At 48.0% G+C, this 12,092-nt stretch overlaps 1 protein-coding gene across 1 annotated transcript in view; it reads right to left on the reverse strand.

Moving 5' to 3' along the window:
- Window positions 1-12,092, reverse strand: part of GLT1D1 (glycosyltransferase 1 domain containing 1) — a 79,577-nt gene that overhangs the window by 49,775 nt on the left and 17,710 nt on the right. Inside the window, exons 3-4 of the mRNA XM_027576248.2 lie at window positions 9,291-9,396; window positions 3,936-3,987 (exon numbers count right to left, since the gene is read on the reverse strand). Of these exons, the coding sequence (XP_027432049.1) occupies window positions 3,936-3,987; window positions 9,291-9,396 (158 nt within the window). The remainder of the gene's footprint in view (window positions 1-3,935; window positions 3,988-9,290; window positions 9,397-12,092) is intronic.

Consider the following 12,092-nt stretch of genomic DNA (forward strand, 5'->3'; position numbering starts at 1 on the left):
TGATAAAGTCTATGACCTCCCTAGAATAAACCGTAACCATGAGTAGAATAACCAGTGAGTTCTGTGCAATAAGAAGCAAATGCCATAAATCTTTCTAATCTGGGATTATTGAAATCTGATTCTGATTTGATAATAATTAGGTGGGATTAACTGAATGACACCTTGAGTCAGGCCTGCTCCCTAAAACAAAGAACACAAAATTAAGAACAAAACCTGGCAATTCGATAATGAAGAGCCAAATTTAATTACTCAAGAAACATCGCTGTGTGGAATACATAAGTAAAAATCATCACTCTACAAAAATCCATCTAAAATAATTATACAAATGTGGCTGAATAATGAAGCTTTACATTATTTATACGTACGTTTTATTTGTAAAAACTAATCAGATAAAGGTATTGAAAAGAACTTTATTGAAAAATCATTCACCAAAAAAAGGACAGAAAGCTGTATTAAAAAAACAGGCTCACATTCGAATCTAATAACTAACCCCCACCGCTATAAACTCTAAAACCAGAAACACCCTTTCCTTATCATTAGCTTTTATTATAGTGTCTCTTCCATCATCACCGAAGACTAAACTTTTGCTGCCTGCTCGACTTTTTTTTTTTTTTTTTAATACTTTGTCAGATACTTGGAAGAGTATCTTCCTGAAAACAGAGACCCCTGACCCAGGATCACCCAGTGCGTCTGAGTGACAGCGAAGGGCGGACTTGGCTCCGAGACAGAAGATGGCCCTTCCACGGGCACATCCTCACCACGACGGTCCCACCCGCCTGGACTGGGCTGCTCTATGCCCTCAGGCCGGTTCCCTTCTCACTGCCTGAAAGAGCAGCTCACGGAGGAAGAACTGTTCCCAGTCAGTGACCACTTTGCACCGCTGACTCGGGCTCCGAACCTGCACGGGCGCCCTCTCCCGAGGCCAGCCTCACACTGCAGCTGCGGTCCCCATAGTTACACCTGAGTCCAGTAGGTGTCTCTAATTCAGTGCGTCTGGGACTCGGAGAGTCCACTCCTCTCCCTTTCCAAATTCCTTCACTGGAGTTCTTCCAAAATGTATTGATAAAAATCTTAAATCATGTTGATATCCTTGAGTCCCACTTTATTTCTTCCTTACGTGCTTTGGTCTTTTCACACAAAAATTTAACCAGAACCTGGTACATAAGTTAAAGAAATCTTTATCAAAGTGCATTTACAGGTAAAATGGCACGATGGCTGTACTTTTAAAAAAATATTCCAAAAAATAAGTGCGTGCGTGCGTGTGTGCATGTCTGTGTGCATGTGTGTGTGCGAGTGCATGCCTGCGTGTGCGTGTATGTGCGAGTGCATGCCTGCGTGTGCGTGTGTGCGAGTGCATGCCTGTGTGTGCGTGTATGTGTGCGTGTGAGTGCATGCCTGTGTGTGCGTGTATGTGTGCATGTGTGTGTGCGTGTGCGTGTGTGCGAGTGCATGCCTGTGTGTGCGTGTATGTGTGCGTGTGAGTGCATGCCTGCGCGTGTGTGTATGTGTGCGGGTGTGTGCGAGTGCATGCCTGCGTGTGCGTGTGGGCGTGAGTACATGCCTGCGTTTGCGTGTATGTGTGCATGTGTGTGTGCGCGCGTGAGTGCATGCCTGCGTGTGCGTGTGAGCGCGCGCGAGTGCATGCCTGCGTGTGCGTGTATGTGTGCGTGTGTGTGCGAGTGCATGCCTGCGTGTGCGTGTATGTGTGCGTGTGTGTGCGAGTGCATGCCTGCGTGTGCGTGTATGTGTGCGTGTGTGTGTGCCTGTGCCAGGGGGAGAATGACAGTAGGTTAAGTAAGAATGGAAGAATTTAAGCAGGTGGTGGGTACAGTGCACCCTTCTGTTCTTGCTACTTTTGCTCATGTGTAGAAATTTCTGTAATAAAAAGTTCTATAAAAGGGTCCGTCCCTGGTAAATTCAACAAATATTTACTGAACACGAGGATGTGTGTTACCCTCTGGGGATGCACTAGTGAACCCCACTTTGTCCCTGTCCTCAAGGAGCTCATGACCACATAGGGTGAAGGCCAGGACAAGCACCAAGTGCATCCCCCCCTGCATCCGCGCCCCTGCAGAGCCACCTCGAAGACCCTCCCATTATGAGGACGACTGGATCCCCACTCCTCGACTTGCTTGGGCCATGAGGCCAGGAGCAAACATTAATCAAGCACAAGTTCCAAGAAGGCTTTCTCCCTGGTGCCTGCTCTCTCCTGCTGCAGAACCTCACGAGGGATGGCAGACCAGGTTCACTGAGTCATGCAGATCTTCCAAATGGCGAAGCGTATCATTACACAACATCAACACAAAAATCCTGCTTGTTCATATGACTGCTGATCTCACCAGGGAGGTCTTTACGCCTGGGGATGCTGCTGACCACGGGGTGCTTTCCAAAGTTCTCATAGTTGCTCAACAATTCAAACATTATCGCCAGTGGTTTTGCTTAATGTGACTGGCTCGATCCACTCATTTTTAAGAAACTGTCTAACAGATGCCCACATCCGAATCACCAGTTTGCCTGCCAGTTATTCTTTCGGATACAAAATCGTGTGAAGATGTATCTGGTTCAGTTTGCGACTCAAGCACATGAGAGCCTCTAGGTAAATGCCATACCTCATCCAGAATTGCAGCAGACAGCAGTATGCACACTTCCTGTGTCATCACACGGAACATTCAGAACACATGTATTCAAAGGTTAATATTTAAGAAAATTGTTTATGGCTTCATCAAGGAGATCTTAAAGTGATTTTGTTTTTAACTACAAGGGGTGGTGTGAATAATCAAGGATTGGCTCAGATGGGGGCCGCTGCCTTCATTAGGATGAAGGGTTGGCGGTTTTACGGAGTTCCCAAAGTTGAGGAAGGCAAACACTGTCTCTGTGTTATGATGCAAACAGGCTTGCATTGTGGGGGCCCGGGAAGAGAGAGGGATCCCCGTGCTGACACTGCCCAGTCAAACTGGTACAACAGAAAACCAGGAAGCTTGTCATTTGTTATTCTGAGATTTTCAGTTTATTAAATTGCCCTCAGTTCTTCCCTGGGGAATGTTTGATGTGAAGAAGGAGGTAGGCACGCTCCGGCCATAGGGAAGAACGCATCCGCACATGCGCAGTGGTTGGAGCCTTGCTCAGGGACCACCGGGCCCACAGAGCACTGCATGTGCCTTCGCCCCACGCAGCAGTCTCCATGCACTAGATTTTACAGATCGAAATTCTACACAAAGTATAGAACCTGTACAACACCCCAACAGGAATAATGCCGACAAGTGGTAAGGGCATACGTGGGGGCACAGCGGATGAGCTGGCCCCGCATGGGGACCCACAGCGCTGGCGAACAGCAGAGTCTCATGCTCGTGGGTTGCCGGGCAAAGTGGCCCCTGGGTTGGCTGTTTTTGTTCTGCAGATGCCAGCCCTACCGCGGCTTCCGTCACTCCCCGCTGAGAGCTCAGCTCCCACCGGCTCATCCACCTGCCACCAAGTCACCACGAGTCAGAGTCAGTAAGGGACCTAACATAGAGCTACAAAGTCCTCTTCTCCTGCAAGCTCTTCGGATAAATAGTCCAGCCTTGCAAACTACATCTACCACCGAAAAGATCACTGCTCTCCATGCACGTGGGGCGGCTGCAACCTTTAGAGCAGAGCCTGGAAATCACCCATTCTGAGCATGTCAAAAGAAAACAGAACATAAAAATATTCGGCGATTGGGCTATTTTTGCTGTTTGGCAGCAATATAAAAAAAAAAAAAATCAGTCAAGTCTTAAGAGTATCTACACAAATTAAAAAACCGTCCGTATGCGGGAGGCATCATACACTCTTGTGGCCACAACAGAAACACTGTCCGTTCCCATCCAAGTGCCAGGCAGCCCTCACCCCTGCCACCTCCCCAGCTTCCCCTGCCACCTCCCCAGCTCAGCCAGCACGACAGCAAAATCAACACATACCCACTGTGTCTGCGCCGTTTCCTTCATTGACTCTGTGAAAGCGACAGCAAATCTAGTAAGATGAACAAAAATAAGGAAAACAATTAGGGCAGAATTCAATTAACTAGGGAACAGCTCTTTGGAACAAATTGTGAGAGACAAGGTAAGAAGCTGAATTTCAAGTGCCATCCATCTTCATCACGTGCGGTCAGTGGCCCTCCAGTTCAGTCTCCACTCACATCAAAACAAGTTGTATATGCACGAAATAAACACATGGAGCTCCACATTTCAATTTTTTGTTGTTGTTCCTTCCATGCAAGGTCAGAGAAGCAGGGAAAAAGTCAGAAAGCCAGATGCAGGGGAGACGCAGAGGATTTAGTTAATCCACTCGGAACATCCGAGGACTGGCTCTCCAGTCCACTAGCTTCAGCGCGGGAAGGCTGTGGTAAAGTATTCCCAAAATTTACCGAACGCACGTGGATCAGGAATGTTAATGTATACATTTATCAAGCGATGGCTGTTTCCAGAAGTAAGGCCGGATACACATGGGATGAACCAGGAACGTCATCTTATGGTGGCCAGGCAGTAAGAAATTGCTCGAAACTGGTGAGGGCAGGCTGGGAGAACACCAGAGTCAGCTCAAAGCACCTACCGTGGCCAAGGCGGGGATGATTTGAGCGCCCAAATACATTACAGTGACAGGTACCCCATAGAGTAAAATAAATACCCACGTGTCCATACTGATACACACAAAGAAGTGACTAGCACATGGGACCAACGGGAACAGCTCTTCCTTTCAGAATTCCAGTGAATAAATGCCGAAGGAGTAGTGGAAATGGAAAATCCCCATGAGGCAGACTCCACAGTAACAGTGGTCATGACCAAGACGCCGTAACAGTCGATTTCTTCCCATCCCAAAGGGTGGGCTCCGGAGCCCCCCTTCCCCTGCCTGTCTTCTCCAAGCCTTCCCTCCCCACCACCTTCCACCCATCCCCGCCCGTCATTCACACGCCCCGGATTTAAGGAGGAATGAATGGAGGAAAGAGGAAACCTCTTGTCTTCTGTGTGGGCGTGACAAAGAGCAGTGGGGAGGCACCGAGGGCATAACCCCTTGCACCGGGGCCACCTTCACGCCCCGTGCCCCGCACGCAGCTGGTGTGGGCTGACCCAGCGGTGATGGGTGCGCCCGCATCCCTCGTGAGACGCTCCCCGAGCCCCTGGACGTGGGCAGGGAGCGCGAACAAACTATTCTGAGCCAGAGCTACGGCGTAATGCAAGGACAGTGCAGGGACCTTCCTTCGTGGGAAACCGTGAGGCGCCAACAAGGAGCACGGTGTGTGTAAGCTGCCACCGCGGCTCCTGGTCCCCAGGGAATTCAACGCCCAACGGATAGTTCGTTACTGTTTTCTACCAGGACTAACACGACCGCCATGACTTGCGCAAGGGGTTCGAGCACCCCACGTGGCCAGCGACCAGACTACTGGACAGCTTCAAACCTACAAAAAAGAAAAGAAAAAAAGAGGAGACCCCAAAAGTAGAGAAAAACTGGGGAGCACAGAATAAGGTCAATGACAAGAGGATCACGCCTTTCACCCCATAACAGCGTCTCTAGATAAATGCACAGTGCAGCCTGAGGATCGCTCATGGAAGGTTGATCCGCTCCTTTGGCAAGCATGACCGCCTCCCCACGCCTGCCCCGCATGGGCTGGGACGTCGCTCTGTGCGCTGTGACTCCCCCAGCACCTGCCTGGCACCCAGCAGGCAGGCAAAAATGCCCACAGACTGAATAAATGAACAAGCGCACGGATGGGAGTCCTGCCTTACATTCCAACAGGACGTGGGTCAGAGCAAGGGAAGAAGGAAGATCAGGTGCATGGTGCTGACCGCGGAAGAGGCGCTCGGGCACCCCTGCCCAGCAGCTGTTGTTACTGTCCCCAGCCCGTCACCCTGTCCGGCGGCATGCCCCGTTCGCGCCGGACCAGGCGTCGGGGATCTACGGCCCGGCTGAAGACCAGAGCGGACAAGGAGAGCCTCGGAGAGGCCTTCCTCAGGAAGAGTGCACACGGACACGTTTCGGGAGTCAGCGGGCGGACCGAGTGAGCTTGCTCGTTTCCGTTTATCCCGGAGTGGCAGGTAACACCTTCGTCCTTGCGGCCCCTCCCTACAGAGACCCCGGCCCTGGGTTTATACGCACCTACCTAGGCGATGACCAATAAGAGGGTTTCTGACCCCACAATCCTCAGAAAATAAAAATAGCACATTTCTTAGCAAAAAAATGTAAAACTACCACTTTTGCCCTGTGGGATGAATATTGCCATTTCAAAATGTACTCACTTTCACATGTGATTTTGTTGGTCAAAAAAATCTTCAGGAACAACCGTATGAAATGACTGATACTGAGCCATTTTGACCTATAATTTCACATGGTCTAACCTGTCATGTGCTATATATTTCCTAATTGTGAAACTATTTCTTAGGCAATTTATTTCATATAAACTCTCTTTTGCTCATTTGTGGGCAATATTAAGTTTTTCTAAGGTGCACCCGGATGATCCTTCACAAAACAACCTCCACAAGTTTCAAACTCCTTACCTAATTTGGTATTCATAATTACCAAATACTTATCATATTATAATACAAGCCAAAAGCTGATGCTGAAGTAATTTCAATACTATATCATACAGAAAAAAAGTTTTAAATACAAAAAAAGTTCAAAAATATACCTCATAAGAAAAATGTAACTATTTAAAAGTATTTAATTAAAAATGAAACTCATTATAAAGTGAGACAAGTTCAATACTTTATTTTACAGAAAAGTACGCCGTACGCTGTCTGACAAGAAATCTAGGATTCATCTGACTTCCCTGCCCACTGATTTCAATCAATACTCCTCCCAAATGAAATTCAATGTGTTTTAATAACAATGCAATGAATAATGCTAACAATAATCCATAAGATGAATTCATTCAATATCATTTCTACCTAGCAGAATTATTTCGCTTCCGTAAGACAGTGCAAACTGCATGAATCAAAAGGTAATTAATTTTCAGAGTCTAAGAGCAACAACATCGAGAAAACCTATCATGGCAGATCACGTTTCAAGATCGACCCAAACTCTGTCTACCTTTGTTTACTGTAATTCTGTCTCTCCATCTGATGCGCACACTGGCGCACTTTATTCGGACAAGGTTGTATGGCCACATTTATGTCCAGGAAGTTCTCAGGAAGAAGTGGGTCCTGAAATGGAATTATATCCCACAGTAACCCTAGTTTTCAGGAGCAAGACTGACTCCCGCCATAGGAAAAGGCGATGGGGTTGCCTTGGGCTGTACCCTAGAACCTGGAGTGCATCCTTTGTAAAGGATCAGGGACGCTCCAGGGACAGAAAGACGCAGAGTTCTGGATTCCCTGAACACCCTTCTCAGCCGCGAGAGGGTTAGAGATGAGCCACAGACATTTCGTGGTTGGCCATTCATTGGGGGGCATGGGAGCAACCTAAGTGTCCATGGACAGACAAATGGATAAAGTGTAGTAAACACACGCACTGGAATATCATTGCGCCTTGAAGAAAGAGGAAATCCTGCCATTTGCAACCACACGGCTGAACCTGGAGGACATGATGCTCAGCGAAGTGAGCCAGACATAGAAGGACAGATATTGTATGATCCCGCTGATGTGAGAATCTAAAATCGTCCAACTCCTAGAAGCAGACAGTAGGATGGTGGTGGCCGGGAGCCGGGGGAGGCAGGAACGGGAAGAGATTCATCCAAGGGCACGAGGTTTCACTGGTACAAGGTGAGCAGGTCCTGGAGGCCTCCTCAGTTCACGATGCTGTAAGGGGCACTTAGGAGTTTGCGAAGAGGGTAGATTTCATGTGAAGTGCGCTTATCACGATAATAGTAACAGAGAGGGTGGGAGGAAGCTCTCGGAGGGGACCGAGGTGTTTATGCCACAGACCCTGATGATGGTTTCACTGACGGAGACTCATCTTCAAACTCATCGAGCTGTTTACATACATTAAATACAGCTCTTTGCATGTCAGTCATGCCTCAACCAAGTGGTTTTTTATTTTTATTTTTTTTAAGATTTTATTTATTCATTTGACAGAGAGAGACACAGCGAGAGAGGGAACACAAGCCGGGGGAGCGGGAGAGGGAGAAGCAGACTCCCCGCAGAGCAGGGAGCCCGATGCGGGGCTCGATCCAGGACCCTGGGACCATGACCCGAGCCGAAGGCAGACGCTTAACAACTGAGCCACCCAGGCGCCCCAACCAAGTGGTTTTTTAAATAACTAATAAAGCGGTTTGTCCACATCAAAAAAAAAAAAAAAAAATCGATCGCCTGCTTTGTATTGTTTTTGTTTTGTTTTGTTTTGTTTTTACAACGATTCAAAAATTTACAAGAGCTGAGAGGTTGAGGTCTTGGTAAACTTTGGGTTCAGGGTGATTCCACGGTCAGGTAAGACTTGCTCTGTGGCCCGGGAGGGACAGACCACGTGGCACTGTCTCGACCCTTCCGTGGAATCACCCCAGGAAGCCTGCCAGCCGCCTCTTCACTGATGAACAGAAGAGCTCTTGGCTTTAGGCCAAGTGACTATTTGGGTTTTGTTTTGACTTCTTTTTAAACAACTTTCATATGGACATAGAGGATTTCTATACTGTTATTATGTTACGTGTTATGATCATCTTCATGTTACAGAGGAATGGGGGTGATTTCCCCGCCTGTCCTTCTAGCTCACAATGCTGTACAAATATGATTTTCCAAGTGTGCCCGGACAAGGGAAACGTTGGGGAGTGCAGCTCCGGATTCTGGACTGGGGCGGCAACTCCCCACCCCAGGGGCTAGAAACATGTCCGACGGCAGCTGCAGCGGCCGGCAGGTGTCGCCGACGGGCAGTGACCAGCTGGGCTCCGGGACGTGCAGCAGGGCCCCCACGATGAATGACTGTCCTGCCCCAAATGCCCACTGTGACCCCCTCCCAGACGGTTTTACAGAGCTCAGAAATCCACGGAGTTCCGAGCCAGGCCCCAAACATTCAGAGTCCATGCTGATGCATGTGCTCAAGGAGCTGGAGTTGGTGTGTGCCGTTCCCTAAGCGGACCACAGTGCGGCGCCGACCCCCGGCAGGACTACTGAGGAGGTTGGCCCAAAGTGAACTGTCGCTGAACAGTTATTCCCATACAAGAAGTTGTTTACCGTGACTCTTCGTGGCAAAATTAAAATGTGCAAATGAAAGGAAAAAAAATGAAATGAGAAAAAGAGACTGGCTTTATTATGGTAAGATGGGAATCTCCCAGACAACAGCCTTCCTAATCTTTTGGTTTCAGCGAACTCCCCCCAAATGCTTAACTCCTGTGAGGTTCTCTTTGGCATTACCTGGCTTCTTCGAGGACCTTTCCCATCACTTCATTTTTTTCTCTCTGGTTAACATCTTCATTTAAATCAGTTCCACCAAAGATGATTCCAAAAGGGATTCCATGACCTGCAAAATTACGACAGTTAACGAAGCAGAGCGTAGCTTTGGAAACAGCCCTCGCCATCCCGTCCCAGAGCAAATGTGAAACCGTGTTCCCTCAACTTGGGGGACCGTGTTTTGGTGTTTGTTTCATTTTCTCCAGCTTACCTGAGGAGCAGAATAGGAATCACTATTATACATAACAGGACATGGGGATTAATCATGTCAGACCCCTGGTGCCAGCACCATTTAAAATCAATTAGCTTTACATTTTAACAAATGAAAAATAGTGCTGGCCGCCATCTATCAAAACCAAGCTGATTGCTCCCGGGAAATGAGCATTTATGACAGAAAAAGAGCAGGTTAAATGCAGCCCGGCTGGGGATGCCAGCAGCAGGTGCCGTGGTCCCGAGGACCCAGGGGAGATGTCAGGCACCCAGGCCACTATGACTTCAGGGAGCATGCAGCTCTTTGTCCTGCGAACCACACACAAGTGCGTGTGACGTGTGGGTGGATTCACCAGGGAGCAAGTCTGTTCTGTGCCGGTGACAGGCTTAGTCAAGGGACGTTTGATGAGCACAGACAAATGAGGCATCAGGCGTGCACAGATCGAGCTAAATGATGTGCTCGGCAGAAGCCACTCCAAAGGGACTTCCAAAGGTCAACCAAAAATTTCAAGAGACACTGGTTGGCAAACCACCAACTAGACCAGACCTGAGAGGGCTTTTTCGAACGAGCGATCCCTCCTGAGATTCAGTAGGTCCCTCAAAGGGTACTCTTCTTTCCTTTTATTTGCCTTAGAATTATTCCTGTCAATGCAAATGAGCAGATTCTCTTTTTTCTCTCTGGTGAGGTGGCTCTTCCCCTGGAATCTGATGGCTACGAATTCAGCCTCTAGATACTAAAGCCCAACAGTAGCACCCACAGGCACAGCGAGGCTGCTAGGAAGAGCAAAAGACGGAAAACAACTCAGACACGTTGGTGAAGACCAGCCTTTAAAAAAAAAAGAAAAAATGGAAGCATATGGGGTTGTGTGTATGTGTACACAGACATAAAAAGACTGAAAAAAATCTATCACATGAGAAAAATCAAGTGCAAGCTGGTTAACAGAGTATGCATGTATTGTGTAAAAATGATAAACATTCATATATGTGTGTGTGTGTGTGTGTATAAACTCAATGAACGAATACGCAGCACACAGGGGGATGTTGAGAGACAGTGAACGGGTTTAGCATGTAGGACTGACACGAAGCTCTGGGGGCCGGAGAGAGGTGTGAGGTGGGAAGAATAATGACCCCCAAAGATGTCTGTTCCTAATTCCTGGATCCTAGAAATGTTTCAGGGGAAAGGCAAATTAGGCTATTTAGAATTGAGGGTGCCAGTCAGCTAACCCTGAATGGGAGAGATTATCCTGGACCACCCAGGTGGGGCAGTGTAATCACGGGGTCCTTACATGTGGAGGAGGCAGGCAGAGGAGGAGCTCCCCGAGCTGCCGTGTCTGGTGGGGGGGCACTGGCCGGGCCGGTGCGGACTCTGAGGTTGGGAGGGTCCATGAACCAGGGAGTGTGGGTCCCTCCAGGAGGCGGAAAATAAGGAAGCGGATTTGCCACAGAAGACTCCACACAGAAACACAGTCCCGCCAACATCTTGGTTTTAGCCGCGTGAGACCCATTTCCGCTTTCTGACCTTGAGCTAGAGGACAACAAACGTGTGTTTTATGCCACTGGGTTTGTGGTAAATCGTGACAACGCAATAGGAAACTAATACAGCACCCCCCCCCCATAAAAACTGCCAGTTTAGGAAAATTAGGGTCAGAGAAATCGCAGAAAAAGCATTTTTTCAGTGAAATCTCCAAAGACAGAACAGTAGACACCAGAAAGATACACACCGAGCACCACAGACGCTGCTCCAAAGTTATGAGAACATTCAGTAATTAAGTGATCGGCCTGCGAGCGGCCTGCCTACTGGCAACCGCTCAAATACATCAAATCAAACTGAGTAAGAAAAAACGTCAGACTTTGACTCCACACCATCCTGGGTCAGAATCTGGTTCTCCACTTGGAAAATGTACAACTTTGAGCGAGTCACCAGGTTTCTCTGAACCTCAGCCATCTCATCTGTGAAATGGAGGTCAAGCTAATTAGCTGACTTACCCGTGCAGTTAAATGACTCAGTACATATGACGCACACACACAGGACGGACTCTGTATGTGATACTGGTGTCACCGTGCTTTCCGCCGAACACGTTTTGTAAATATATAAATCCAGAAGCTCGCTGAATTAAATTAGCGCTCGGGGGAATGGAATGTGGGATATTTCATTTGCTTTCCTATTTTTTCAATATTCATTCTATTGATGAGAAGACAAAGCTTTAAATAAGTTAGCGTGTTAGTCTTAATGGCAATGCATCCATAATTATGAGTGGAAAATTCTAGAAGTCCTCTGCTACAGCATGATGCATATAAAATGTCTGCAAACTCCTACTGACCCTTCAAAACCTCACTCAGGCATGCCCTCCTCTCTGAAGTCTTCTCTGGGTCCATCGGAAGTAAATCCCCCCACTCCAATGCCATACCACGTATCATAGGCTTTAGGATTGATTTGTAGACTGGAAAATCCTCGAGAACAGGCACCATGGCTTATTAATTTTGTACCCCTTGCTCCTGATACAATGCCTGCTACAAGTTAAATCTTCAAACAGCCTTTGTGGAAATGAACTGAGC

The sequence above is a fragment of the Zalophus californianus genome, chromosome 14 (genome assembly GCF_009762305.2).
Source record: "Zalophus californianus isolate mZalCal1 chromosome 14, mZalCal1.pri.v2, whole genome shotgun sequence".
NCBI lineage: Eukaryota > Metazoa > Chordata > Mammalia > Carnivora > Otariidae > Zalophus > Zalophus californianus.